At 39.8% G+C, this 14,926-nt stretch overlaps 2 protein-coding genes across 2 annotated transcripts in view; one reads left to right on the top strand and one right to left on the bottom strand.

The window, feature by feature from the left end:
* Positions 1 to 7,722, bottom strand: hhipl2 (HHIP-like 2). The gene is made up of 9 exons (XM_005946935.3): positions 7,099 to 7,722; positions 5,699 to 6,351; positions 4,163 to 4,306; positions 3,236 to 3,567; positions 2,958 to 3,084; positions 2,695 to 2,840; positions 2,530 to 2,611; positions 1,550 to 1,632; positions 1 to 1,001 (listed from the first exon to the last, which is right to left on the bottom strand). Exons 1-9 carry the CDS (start codon positions 7,456 to 7,458, stop codon positions 439 to 441), a joined length of 2,490 nt encoding a protein of 829 aa, XP_005946997.1. The 5' UTR covers positions 7,459 to 7,722; the 3' UTR covers positions 1 to 438.
* Positions 7,723 to 12,542: 4,820 nt separating this feature from the next.
* The window catches only part of wdr32 (WD repeat domain 32), a 31,267-nt gene continuing 28,883 nt past the window's right edge, over positions 12,543 to 14,926 (top strand). The window contains exons 1-2 of the mRNA XM_005946936.3: positions 12,543 to 13,364; positions 14,059 to 14,172. Of these exons, the coding sequence (XP_005946998.1) occupies positions 12,877 to 13,364; positions 14,059 to 14,172 (602 nt within the window). The 5' untranslated portion in view covers positions 12,543 to 12,876. The remainder of the gene's footprint in view (positions 13,365 to 14,058; positions 14,173 to 14,926) is intronic.

Here is a 14,926-nt window from a genome sequence, read left to right as displayed (position 1 = left end):
TGAATATGAAATTTAGTTTATTGAAGTTTATTTTCAGAGATATGCATAACTGGTATTTAAATGAATATAAAAATCTCAAGTACTCACTGCTGTACTTTCTACTGGTAACCAATATGAGAAACACTGCTTTAAAGGAATTGTTCAGCATTTTGGCAGAGGCTGCTGATATCTGGAATTGGAGACTCCGGTGGCAACAATAAAGGTAAAATAATAATAAGCAATCTTTAGAAGTGCTGGTGAATTGATTCTCTGATAGAGCCAGTCTTCAGGAGCTTGCCTCTGTCGTTAGCCTTTGCACTAAGCTGCTGTCTCTGTGCATACATGGGAGTGGAATAACTCTTCCCATAGCTGAAAATAAGAGTAGAACTATTGCTTTAAGATGTGCCAGTCAACACTATCATTTCATGAAGACAAAATCTGATTAAGCCATAATCAGACTCATGTTTGTTTGCTCTTCACCTTAAGCTGTCTTGTTAGTGTTCTGTTGCTTCTTACGTTGAAGTTTGTCTTAGTTTTGTTCACAAAGGCAGGATACTCTTTTGTAGATTCTTTAATCTTCATCTTTGGTCCACTTTGCTTCTGCGCAGCTTTCCTCTGGTGTATCTTCCTCTTTGTGTGGATTTTGTTATCTTTCAGGCCATTGTGGGCGTTTGAAGTGTTTAAAGTCTCTGTGGCAGTTTGATTTGTCTTTGGTTTTACTTTATCTTTGACGCTGACAGTCGTCTTCTTAGATTTCTGCTTCAAAGTATTCTTCTTTGCTTGTGTGCTGGCTTTTTTCTTGTTCAGCATTTTGTCTTTTTTCCATGGTTTCAGCATATTTTTCTTCTTCGTGTCTTTGTCCGATGATTTCGGTTTGACCTTTACAGCGGTGCCCGTCGTTGAGTTGCCTGCTGCAGTCATCGTAGGTTTGATCTGGCTGCTCCTCACCGGCGGTTTGGTGGGGAGTTTGAATTTTCTTGGCGGTGGTCTGGTAGGTTTTTCATTTGTGCCCAGTACAGTCACTGAAATGGCACAGATGTCAATAAGTACCCATTTTCACCATTTTACTCTTCTACAACCACATGTGTTGAGTATTTTTTTTTAAATGGTGTGCATATTTGGCTGAGCCCAAGTGTTTGGAATGCTTGTCTCTATTTTAAATATGTTTGATGTAAAACTGGATGCTGCTTTTTATAGCTTTATGTATGAGCCCAGTGTGATTATACAATTTGGCAGCATGTAGACAGTAAATCCAGAGAGGGGGAAAAAAGCAGGTTCTGCTCAGGACATGCATGCATGAGTAATCAGTGAACCCAGGCAATTTGTCGGTCTGCAAGAACAGATTTTTCTTAAATGTGGCTTGTGTAACGCTTACGCTAACCTCTAACATCAGGTTAATTGACTTGATAATATGGTGTGTATATGTTTATATTCAATGCACCTCGAAATATTAGACGTTTCAGGTTAAAATAAATGTCTTTACTTTCTTAGACGACCTCAGATTTACAACAGGTCTGGTATGCAGATCGAGAAGTGATTGAAATGCAAAGATAAGTTTGAAGTTACTTACATTCCTTTGGCACAAATGGAAACTTTTTTCCCCTCACTTTGACAGGGAGTGGCTTTTGCTTACATTTCCCAGGAGGTGCTCTCCTATAAAAGTAAATGAAGTCCCTTTTTAATGACGAGATAGTAACTCTGTCTTTGTTGTTTTCTTTAGGACAGCACAATCGTATTGTTATTTATTTAATTTAAAAAGTTTCGTTATTTTCTGTACAAAAACTTTCCCACAGCATCCTTAAAACCAATGTAAAGTCACAGTAAAAAGAAAGTACGCACTCTTTTGGTTCTAAGGTTTATGTGTCGAGACATAAAAACATCATCTGGTTCTTATCAAGTGAGTACAACCTCATATGAACCTGTGAAATATTACAGTAGATCATTGTTTACTCAATGAAAACTAAGCCAAAATGCAGAAACTAAAAGTAAATAAATAAATTAAGTACACTAAATCATTCAGTAACTAGTGGAATCACTTTTAGCAGCAATAACATCTTCTTTATAATGTTATTTCAGTTAATTGAATTATCATTAAAATTATCATGACATTATTGCTTGATACAGATTCATAATGGCTCACTGGATTTTACTTGAAAGGAAAAAATGTGTGCTTGTAAGGGCCTGCCCCTAATTTTGATCCTATAGGGGAAAAAAACCTTTGAGATGTCAAACGTTAGAATCCTGCTGCTTTAAATGACTGATACAAAATGTCATTCTTCTCATACTGTGTTAGCGTTTCAGGACTTCTCTGGTAAAGAGACTGCCTAGGATGCAACAGATTGTTGGAAGACACATCCTTTATTCTTCCTTTATGTACAATTCATAATTATTTGGCTCCCGGCATTTTTTTCTTTTCTATAACTTGAATTAAAGCCTGTTTGAAAAACACGCCTGTCTTTTTGAATAATTTCCCCAAGCAGGTGTTCCCATTTAACACAGAGCACGTCCATAAATGTGTAAATGTAATATACACCTGGTCTGACACTATACCTGGAGGGGTCCATGAATTTAAACACAGTTCCAAAAGCAGACATGGCACTCGGGTATGACGTAGCCAGGAAGTACAGCTCCCCTGGATGACAAAAACAGCTTGTCAGCAGTGTCACACGGGTCTGATCCTGTGATAAACGCATAAACAGACTGATCAAACCTTACCTGCTTCATCTTCAGCAAATGAGATGATGAACTTGTGGTGTTGATTGATGAGTCCGGGAAAAGAGCAAGTCTGCGTATCACCCATACACACACTCCTCTCTTTCCAGTTTCCTGTTGTCCTGTCTTCCTCTAAAGCCATAATTCGACTGAAAGGTTGACAGCTTTATGTCACTTGGAGCAGGCGAATTAAATAAAAAATGTAAAGGTAACTGAGAAGACAGACCAATTCCGGCTGGAAAATGCTCAGATAAACATAATCTTACCCACTCATGAAGTCTCCGAAAATGTACAAGCCATTCAGATTGGGTGATTCACATCCTCTGTACACATACCCTCCTGTCACAGACTTCCCGACATGATGGCTGTATGCAAATATAGGGAGGATGTCATCTGTTGTGGCAGAGAAAGACAAACCTAATTTAACTCTGAGAATGAAAACAATCAAAAACGATGGAAATAAAACGTGGCAAACGTTTCAAGCAGACAGAAAATAGCTCTTGACTTCATCACTGGGGAAGCTTCACAAGAACAGAAAACATACTCAGGGAGGAGTTTTGGCACAATTTCATGTCGTAGCACTCGAAGCCCTCTTTGGCCCTCCATCCATAGTTTCCTCCTTTGATAATAACGTCAATCTCCTCGTAGCGGTTTTGACCAACATCCCCGCAGATTATCCGACCTCTGCCGTAGCCGCTCACCGGGTCTCCACGGTCCACGGAACATCGCCACATGTTTCGTACCCCATAAGCAAACACCTCTGGCCGGGCACCTGGGTCCCTGAGGAATGGGTTGTCAGGGGGGATCCTGTATGGCATGCCACTGGGGTCACTTCCATCCACATCAATGCGAAGCACTTTTCCCAAAAGAGCACTTCTGAATACCAAGAAAATAAATGAAAAACTCAGGGTAGAGGTCTTAAGTGAAAAAATGATTAATATAAGATAAATAACCTAAAGGTGTAGATAATGGATTAATAATTAGGCATTCTTATAGTACCTTGGGGTATAATGAACAAGCTTTGATTGAGTGCCAGGTCATATTGCACAAACAGTTAATAAATGGTAATGTTTTAAATGGCTGAATAGTTTTAAGTAATATAAGAACATTGATACTGCTGCATAATCCACCCGACTCCTACAACGATTCCTCTGGATGGTGGGCCTTCTCTCTCTCCCCACTTTCCTATGTTTACCCTGTCTGTATCCAATAAAGGCTAAAAAAGCCAAAATAATAAAATATTTGTATAAACTCTTTCTAACTCAGAAACGTATGTATGTATGGATGAAGGGTGGGTGTAGCTGAAGGCTATGGAGACACAGTTAGCTGAAAGTTTGGCTAAATAGATTAATAAAAAATAACAGCTAACAATGGCAATACCAGGCTTAACGCAATGGCTTTATGGTTAAATTATTGTTCACATATTTGACTAGGTTATTATTTTCACTTGAGGAAACCTGAAGGACCTTACTTGTTTTGTGCGTTGCCATACTTCCCAAATGGATCCCCAGCTTTTCCACCGTCTCCAGTGAAGATATACAAATAGCCGTCAACACCAAAAAGCAGCTGGCCTCCGTTGTGGTTTGCGGCTGGCTCCTCGATCTCTAAAATGAGCCTGAACATAAAATGCATGCAGTTCAGAACAATTAGATAAAGTATACTTTAAAATACTTTTTATCAGGTTGTCAAGTTTCTGAAGTGTGGCCCAAGGTTAGCTTTAATCCAACATTCAACTCTTCAGCTGCTTTGGTGTCTGTCATTCATGCCCTATACAGTAAAAAAAATTCATTCTATTTAAAAAGTGATGACAGAGCAGGCTTAAGGCACTATTACCTCAAAGATTCTCACCTATGTGAAATGTTCTCTGGCAGCCTGTTTCTTTGTTAAAGCCGTGACTGAAGCAATTTATTCAAAACAATCCTTAAACTGAAACAAGCTGGTTTACAGCTGTTTCTCCAACATGTGGTCAACCTCCTTAAATAGTACTTTTCAGCTCGCTCATGTAAGCAAATAAGGTAAATTTACTGTCTGCTCCACGCATCTGCCTAAGGACCTGAGCAGATCAAACACAGCACCTGTACTGTGGAATGCTGATTCTGTGATTTCTCTAAAGGTGTATCTCTTTAGATCACCATTTTGGTAACACGTTTGCATGAAACCTTTATGCATTGTGCGTTGTTGTTTGCTTTTAACTCAAATGTTGTTTCTTTTGTCTGTTTTGATTGTTTATCTTTCTTCTACGTGCCTGCATTGTTCTTATTATTTTAATTTCTGTATTTTTTTCCTTCTCTTTTGTTCACACAGTTATTAGTTTTACTACCTTTCAGTTTCTCTCCTTTGTGATTTTTTGCCCCGCCCCCAATCAATCAACTGTATATGACCTCTTGAACCTTTTAATGGTCTTTCACTTTCCCCTGCTCTTCTCTGGATTGTTTGCTGTGTTGTTTTTTCCGTCTCCTCTTTTCTGGATTAAAGATTGGATTGACCTTGCGTGTCCCTCTGTGTGTGCTGCATTTGGATATTGTTCCTGCCGCCTCCTCGTTTTACAGTTAGTGTCTGCCTTATGCTTGCTTGCACAAAGAAAGAAAACCTGCTGGAGAGTTGTCATTTCTCTGAGTGCTCCTAAATGTAACACAAGTGTTGAAGTTTTTTGTGGGTCTATAACATACTATAGGGGGTTTGGGGATATAATAATTAAATATATCTCTTGTAAAATTTTAGGATTATGAGCAATAAATGTTTAGAAGGCCTAAAACAAAGTGAAGGACTACTCCTTTTTGTGTTTCACTGAGATATTTTCATAGTTTCACGCTGCAAAGTGCAGGGTAGGTTGTGAATTTTAATGGTCCTCAGAATCCCAGAAAATCGTAAATTGATATGTAGTGTTTAGCCCTGAACATGTTTATGCAAGGGTTGGTGCAATTACAGCCCCTCCCCTGAATGATGATAAAGCCTATGTAGTTTGTGCAGGCCCACATCATGAAAGAAAGACCCTCCCTCTGCATACCTCTCTGAGTAGGGATCAGCCACATTCATGTCATAGGCAGACACCTTCATCTCGCTGATCCTGATTTTTTCCAGCTCACTGCTGACCTGGATGGAATAGTAAATAAAGAAGCGTCCATTATCCCGGTACTTTGGGTGGAAAGCCATTCCTAGGAATCCTCTCTCATCCCCCAGCCATGGAGTGGTCAACACCTCCCCGCTCATATCCAGGAAAGGCTGCTCCAGCCGGCTGCCGTCGCGTAGGTAAACCCAAACAAAGCCCATCTGTTCTGCAATAAACATTCGATGTGTGTCATCTCCACTGTGCAGCATCAGCACTGGGTTCCTGAGATTGTTGGCCACTTCAGTCAGGCACAACTGGAGACAACCTCTTGGGTCCTCTACCACCTGTCCCAGGTTACTATTGAGGTCAGAGCTTTTCAAAACAGTGGGGTAGCAGTAGTCTTGGTCAGGCAGGTCTACCATGCTGCAGAACGTGGTTACGTCGCGCTCTGCGGCGTACAGCAGCAGCTGGTTGACTGTTAAATATTTAAGCACGTGGCGACATTTGGAATGAAACTCAGAGCAGTAGTTAAAGCAAAGACCGGGAATTTCTCTCACAGGTGTGTAGGGGTCCTCAGCATCGTAGAGGTGGGCAGCATACGGCGAGCATTCCTGGATGGGGCAAACACAGTGGTTTACCATTAAGACATTTCAGGGCAGCGTCATGCACAGAGGAGATGATTTATTGGACTAAGAGAGCCATTAAGTCACAACATCAAGAATACATGTGTCCCATAAGCACAAAGACTTGTTTTGTTTTTCAAATAAGAGCACTTTGAATGTCTGGAAGTTTGTCCTCTGCAAATTTGCCTGTGTAAATGAAATATGGAAACATGTCATAGTGATTTCAATATCAGATGTTTTTTATTTCAGATGTGGAAACCATAATCTGATGTTACTGATAATTGTTACAAATATAAGCACTCTGGATTAAAACCTCAATGACAGTTAGATAATATTTGTTTTTGCGAAATACTAGTTTATCAGTCACTAGTAGTTACATTTAATATCTGATGGGAGTATCCAGTTTTAGTTTGCTTTAAACTTGAGCAAATTTTCAGTTTCTATTCAACCATTTATAACAATTATAAAGTTAAGTGATAACTTTTGTGGGATTTATTTTATTATTGTAACCCTAAATTGATTTTAACTTGAGTTTAATTAGAATAAACTACAATGAATCAAAAGTTCAAGTTGTGTATGTTTCATTTTTTCAAGGATTTTTTTGTTTGTTTGTTTGTCTGAAATGGAGAACATACAACCACAACTGCAGCAAACGTGAAAAGACTGCAGTGCACCTAAAGTAAAGATGATGATCATGGCATTAATAGTAATCAAAACTCAAGAGAATATATTTACCTGGCACATAATTTCCTTCAGCATGTCGGTACAGAGCTCATGACCTGCCGCTTCCAGCTGTTCAATGATGTCCCAGTACCTCTCCGCGATCATGTTGTCAGTTCCCTGGTCGCAGCATCCAAACTGCTCATACTGATTGCAAAACTCCAGGTGCCATGGAGGTTTAAAAGGTGGCTTGAAGTCCAGGCATTGAGGATGAGCAGATGCTGGCTTGACCAAGGCTAACAGCATCACTGGCACAATCAGGATAACCGCAGGAAGCCTTGGCATCTTTTTAGATGGCCGTAGTTGTGCCACCGCGCGTAAAACCGCGCAGCCGGCTCGGCTTGGATGGAGCGCAGCATCCCTGTTCCTTGTCATTTTTGCCTTCTGGCCCCGAAAGAATTCAGTGACTATTCGTTCATATAGGCCATGAGCCAGAGTTTAAGTACGCGAGCGTGCGTTTGAATGCATTTTACGCGTGCGCAAAAGCATGCAGATGGAGGGGGCTCGTTTGCCCTCCTTGTGTCGCCACCTACTCCATCCAGGTAAAAAGTCACTGTGTCACCAGCTCTGCCTCTCATTGGACTAATTAGTACCAATTAAAACTAAACATATTTGTAAAGACTTTATTAGCATTTGCATTTCAATCCCTCGAGTTATTTTCTGCACAGCAGCAATAATGGTAGCAGTAATTATCTATAAGAGGGCACGCTCTGTAGTTTGCACGCCCGCACACGCGCGGCACACATACATCCAAAACACATTGTGGAGGCATGCAAACGTAAACCCAACCACGACACAAACTATAATTATGTCTCACTTCCAAGTTATAGCGCCTCGGGGAAGTGCGCTGTTTGTGCAAGGCCTGCTTAGTCATGCTTTTTATCCACTGTCCCAGCAAGTCACTTTTAAATTTGAATATAAGGTCAGAGGTGTCTATCAGCAATTTAGCACCGTGCCAAAGAAAACCAGCAATTCAACGAGACTTTGGCTATTACTCGTTCGAATACTTTATGTCTTACAAGGCTGGCAAGTAAGGACAATAAAATCAGGACTTCCTTAGGTAAACTGGAGATGTGGTGTCATACCCAATAAAGAGGGCATCATTACAAACTTGAGGTTATGGATATAACCATGATTCTCTGATAAACATGAGCGTCTCGATATGGGAAGGACCTATTGTCTAAGCAAAAACACGGAGGCATACTGTCGATTTCTCTGTGGCTTTCAAACTCTAAAACAGGCTATGCTGTGTTTGCTATTTCTGCAACAGTACCATGCCAGCAGTGTCAAACATAAGGTCTAAGGGCCAAACTCCGCCGCCAGATAGTCAAAATTATACTTGACAATGATTAAAAAATGAACGATTAAATAAGAGAAGATCACCTTTTTTTCCATGATCTACTATAGAGAAGTTTAATTTTTACAGTGGATTCATTGTCAGAATCATGCAAAAAGAAAAAAAAAACATTATTCTGTCATTTAATAAAAATGTTCCATTTTATAATTACAAGACAGTCTGTGCAATGAGCTAATAGACATTTTTCTGTAAATTTAAGCCCAAAGCGGAATTACTTCATCATGTAGGAAAACGGATGTGTGTAAGTGTATTGTTGAAAACTGAATTTCTTTTTCTTAGATTATATTTATATAATTAGCTCAGGGATTAAATTTCTAGTTAAACATCGTTACACTGACAGAAAAGAGAGTTTCACTGGTCTGGCCCATTTAAAATAAGATAAGATAACCTTTATTAAAATCAAACTGGGCTGTACTGACTCTCCAAGACACAGAGAAAAAGAATCAGAAGCTGCAAGTAAAATTTGATGAAGCCCTGGAAAAAAAAAGAGTTTCTTCAAGAGAAGAAACAAGAGGACATAAAGGAGAAAGAAATGGAATGTAAACTCCAAAACATGGAGGAAAAACATCATGTGTTGCAAATACTGCTTGATGAAGCACTGCACAAAAATGCAGAAATGCTTCAAGAGAAAGAGCAACAGGAAGTAATACAGAAAAAAACACACAACTTATTCTCCAAGACTTTGAAAGGAAAAATCTACAACTGCACGCATGTTATAATGAAATGCATGCGAAAACCATTGAACTAGAAGGAGAAAAGGAAAAACTGGAAAAAATAATGCTCAGACATGCAATATAGGTTCAATGAAATGCTGAGAAAAAACAGAACCTAACAACAACTTGAGGTGCAAAAACAATGAAATGCAGGTGCAAGGGAAGAACTGAAGAAAACACATAAAGACCTGTAGTATACACTTCAAGAAATCCAGAGCAGAAATGAGGAGTTAGAAGACATGTACAACAAAGTACAACAGAGGGATATAAAGATGCTACAGGCAAAGCGAATACAGGAGGCAAAATCTAAAAAACTGAAAGAAAAGCTTAATGAAAAACAAGCAAAATTAGAAGAACTGGAGAAAAAATGCAAGAAATTTGAGGAGCAAAATGCAGGAACAATCAATGAAATGAAAATCCTCATCCTACAGAAGAGCCTAAAGAGCTCCAGGAACAGTGCCTAAAAAATAAGAAAAAACGCTTCTGCTCTTTCAGGAGGAGGGACCCTACTGCTTCATCACTTAATCATGAGGAGGCATAGGCTTGTCTTCCTCCACCTCTTTTCTATCTCATCACCCCTCTCCCTTTCTCTCCGACCACCTCTTCATCACTCTCCATGTTTTCTTTCTCCAATATATTCTTCATCCTTTTTCTTTTCTTTTTTCACCCTCACACCCAAACCTTCTGCCACAGGTTTCTTCCTGCTTAAGGGGAGTTTTTCCTCCTTGCTCAGAAGGGATTGTTGGGGTTTTCTCTCCTCTGTCTCTTTCCTCCTTTCTAATCCTTTCTTTCACCACTTTTTCGGTCTTCTACCCTTGCTTTACCCTCTTCTTTGCAACTCTTTTCCCCACTTCTTCCTTTCCTCTATCATTTCCCAACCCTCTGTTCACTTTTGAGAACACATGGTAGGGAGATGGGTGGAGGGGGCAATAAACACAATCAACCATATTTTACATGTGTCAAATCAGTGTCTTCGTTCAAGAATAATTCATTTTAAGAATTAAAATGAAGAAAGGTTTGATAGCTGCATGTGTTGGTTTGGCAGCACATTTATGTTTTACATTTCTAGCAATATCTGTCACAATCTCCTGGTTTGACTCACGCAATAAAGAAAGGGATAGATGAAAAACACAGTTATGTTTGTCTTACAGGTCAGAATATCAGCAGATGTTTAATATAAGAGAAACACATGTATAATATTCATTATTTAGACTGATGAAGAGCAAAAATTTTATACATATTTGGATAAAAAAATAAAAATAAAATAAATAGATGAAGGAAAAATTGAACATATTCTTTAAAAACAACAACAACAAAAAAACGTTAACATATTGTAGCACTGTAGATATTTACAGATAGCTGGGACCAGAATCTAGATTTACAAGAGCAGTTTATACTGGAAACCTGAAGTAACAAACAACAGACCATCGTAAATTTTGAACTGCTGGCTGTTTTATGGAAAATGGAATACACAGAAGTGTACGTACAGTTTCGGCACTTAAGTTGTTGGATCTAAATCCCAGAAGGAATTAAATAAAAGAAGAAAACAACAACAAAAAACCCCCAAAAAACCAAAAATAAATCTCTCTCACTTGCCACTTTAGGTTTGGTTTTAAATCCTGATTTGTGTCCAATACCAGTTAACCCTGATTAGTTCCTTTCAGGTTAATCTAAGTTTCTTTTAGTTGTTGTTCTAACTCTCTGATCAATATGAGCCAACGTAGTTCTAATGAGTCAATTTAATTCAACCTTATTTAGTTCACCAACCCATTCGCTCACTGTACGTACAAAGTGGCTGGTTATGAATACTCAGTAACACTTCAATGAGTTACCAATGCAATTCCAACAGAATGAATGGAATTAGGATGCTGAACATGAAATCAAATGTCCACAGATTTACAAGAAAATTGTTTGAAATCACAATTCAGAAAACCACAACAGCTCTAATCAGGCTTAAGTCCTCAGAAGACTGCAGCAACAGAAATTATTATCAAGGGGTGCTGTGTGGTAGGTGGAGACCCAATATGCAGGACTCCTTAGACAAACATAAACTCAAAATAAGCTTTATTAGCTATCACTGGTAAGCTTAATAGAAACATAAGGCATAAGGCAAACCACAATGGAATTTTGTTTGATTCGCAATTAAATGTGTGTTCATACAGTTCATTATTTCCATTTAAACTATGACTACAGAAATATGCTACCAACCAAAGCAGTCTTAAGGAGGTTTTCACAAACTGGTCAGAATACACATTTTCCTTAATAAGACATTTTCTTAATTCTTCATTTGTCAGTGAATCTTCCTGTAAAAGGCTATATATATGGAGAGAGAAACCACATACATACATATATTTTACTTCAAATATCTGATATATGAGAAAACAGATTATTTTAAAATAGCTCAGTATGGTAAGCAGGAGTCTTACCAGAAATGCACTGAGGAATGGACACACCCTTGTGGAGAACCTGTGAAGCTACAGCTGTGAAGCTGATTTTGACCCATCATCCATGTGGAAAGCATCTGATTGGACATTTGGATTTTTCGGCATGGCAATAATCCCAAACAACTTGCCAATGTAGTAAAAGCAAACCTGTATTGAAAAACACACACTGGAACACTATCAGTCACAGATTGGCCTCCCCAGAGCCTGGATCTCAACATTACTGAAGCAGTGTGAGATTATCGTGACAGAAAATGGAACAAAAGGCAGCCAACACCCAAAGAAAAGCTTGTAATATTCTTTAGAAATTCTTTGGAGCTATTCCTGAAGCCTACTCAAAGAAATTACTAGAAATTGTGCCTATGAGAGTTCAGGCTGTGTTGAAAAAGAAAGGTGATCATACCAAACATCAACATTCAGTCTCCTTAGAATTGCACTATCTATTTCTTGCCTTATATGCCTTATTTCCGTGCATGTTTACACATGTTCAAAAAAACATTGCTGCATTTATTTACAGTATTCTTGTAAAATATTAAAAAAATGAGGATTGGCTCAAGACTTTTGACTTGATGTATTATTATCACTGTTATTATTGTTGTTACCTTTTTATGACAGTGTTTGTTTTGTTGATCTTCCTGCGCTATTTACACCTTAAAGATTTCAGTCTTGCGCATTTATATTGTCATATTCATAAATGAATTTGTGGTTAACTATTGTCACATAGAAAATCCACTTATTCAGCAGATGGCAGCAAGCAATCTGCTAGGGAAAGGAAACGGAACTACGTCATTGTTTGCGTTTGTTTTGGTGCGAACAAAACAAGTTATGTGAAAGAAGCACGGATCTTCCGCCTGGATGTTTCAGCTCGGCGTTTGTACTCAAGAAAACGGGATTATTTGTACGTGTCTTATTTCGCTAAAAATGAGTAGAAGCACGGTTTAGGAGTAATAAACAATACTTATATTGTGTTTTGCTTTATGTAAGACACACGCGTAGAGTTTTAAAGGCTATTTGTGCTTTTATTTTGAAGTATAATCATCATCTTCCGGTGAAATGTAAGCTAACGTGTGTGGTTTAACGGGAGGCGTTAAGGCGCTGGCAAACCTAGCAACAAAATAAAATTTGCCCAGCGTAACCTATGCACCTAAAATGCTCTGCAATGGATTCTTAAAAGAGTGAAGGAAGCAGCGGGTTCGCGTTCATTAGGTGACCGGGCCAGCCTACTTTTCGAGACCCTGCACCCCGAACCGCAAACGTCTGTGCGGACGCTGGAGAAGCTACAATGAGCTCGGAGCACCAGAGCGACAGCGAGGACGCCGACGAGTCGCGGGACAGGCCCAACGGCGGCACCGTCTCCGACAAAGAGGAAGACCCTGACATTGACGATTCGGATGAGGAAGGTGACATCGCTCGGAGAGTTTCTCCTTCACCCCCCGCGAGCAGCGAGGGTCTAGTGGCTCCTATCGCGGGGTCTCCCGTATTGGCGGAGCGAGAGCCCCGCTCCAGACCGGCCGTCGCACCGCTGAAGAAGTGCATTGATGGTAGCTCCGACACTGGTGGTGGCTCCGACACTGACAGCTTCAGGGGTGCTAGCCTGTTTTCTTGGTTGCAGAGCAGGACTATAAGACGAGGGGTGTTTGTGGACCCAGCTCGGGATAACTTCAGGACAATGACAAGCTTGTACCGCTCTATGAATCCGGCTGTAGAGTCAGTTAACCTGGGCACTCAGACCCATGGAGCCGTGTTTAACCTGGAGTACTCCCCGGACGGGTAAGATTTGTCTGCGTTTTAGGGTGTGAAGTTGAGAGATTTCCCGATATTTGTGCGTTAAAAGCTTGAATTTAAAAGCCACATTCGTCCTCACCTACCCACTTCAGCTCATACATACTCACTCGGTGTTTATTGATGACATAATAAATAGTTTCCAGACAAACCCCATCAGTTTGTTCACTGATGATTTAACAGTACGTTCTTAATATCCTCAAAATGTAACCTCCAACGTCTTGTACAACTAGTGAGCACTTCTCGGACTTAAGCCAAGAGACAGCAGATGTAAGAAACAAATCCTGCAGACAAACCAGGTCAAGCTGTGGCCAGTCTGGGTCACATTTGTTTTGTGGGCTCACACTTCCTGTCCTGGCTGTACCGTGATAGCGCTGCTGTGCACAATACTCGTCAATACTCAATACTTTGACCTGTGTCTGCATTTGACGCTTGAATTTTTTTTAAATTTTACCTATTCTTGTTGTGCAGTTTTAGTAACATTGTTGTGACTCATTATTATAGCAAAAACGCAATGAGTAGTGTAGCGTCAATGCAAGTAAAATTCATCCTGTCTACTTATTAGATTGCCTATAAACCGAGAAAATATTCTCCTTTTCCCCCTTATGCTTTCGTTTGCTGCTGCATAACATCTTGTCGCACATGAACAAAGAGATCAACTGGGTTTTTTTCTTCTGATTAGGTCTGTGCTGACTGTGGCCTGTGAGCAGACTGAGGTCCTGCTGTTTGATCCAATCTCATCCAGACACATCAAAACCCTGACGGAGGCCCATGAGGACTGTGTCAACAACATAAGGTGCATTATTCTAATCTTGAATCTCTGGGGAAAGGTTTTACAAATTGGGTCTGTAGCTCAGTAAAAGGGAGCAAGAGACCTGTGGGTTAAGGTAATAAAACATAATAAACAGTCTGTATTACAGCATGAGTCTTTAAATCAAGTATGACATGCAGAGGCTAATAAAAACTACTTGGAAAACTACTTGGATGCATTTTATTGGGTCTGAGCTCTCGCTGTGAGGATGCAAGAGAGATATGTTGGATGGAAGAGCTGAAGGTGCCAAATAAGAAATCCTTCCGCATTTCAGTACAACCTTAGTTGAACAACAACACATATCATCCATTGCCTTTATTTATATGAAAAAAATTAAGCCAAAATGCTGAAGCAGTGTGTGGAAAAACAAAGTACATATTTGCAGCTTCCATAGAAATTGAGCAGGTATGTAGCAGCCAATGAAATGCGCTTCTTTAATAGATAATTAGCAAGTGTGAGCACCTCTATAAGCGCAGACGTTTTGTCATTTTGCAGCTTTGGAAAGTCAGGACTGTCTTAAAACAAACCCCAGGAGGAAAGACAAAAGCAGTGATCTTAGAGAAGCAGCTGTTGTTGTCCATCCATCTGAGAAGGGTTATGAGGCCATTTCCAAACAATTTGAAGTCCATCATTGCAGAATGATGGACTTCATGAAGTGAAGAATCTGGCATCGTGGTGCCAGGACAACCACCTCCAGCTGAACGTCAGCAAGACCAAGGAGCTGGTGGTGGACTTCAGA

Source organism: Haplochromis burtoni, unplaced genomic scaffold (genome assembly GCF_018398535.1).
Source record: "Haplochromis burtoni strain Fernald_Lab_line unplaced genomic scaffold, NCSU_Asbu1 Contig_393, whole genome shotgun sequence".
NCBI classification, from domain to species: Eukaryota; Metazoa; Chordata; class Actinopteri; order Cichliformes; family Cichlidae; genus Haplochromis; species Haplochromis burtoni.
The sequence above is the reverse complement of the archived record's forward strand: the minus strand, read 5'-3'. Positions and strand labels throughout refer to the sequence as shown.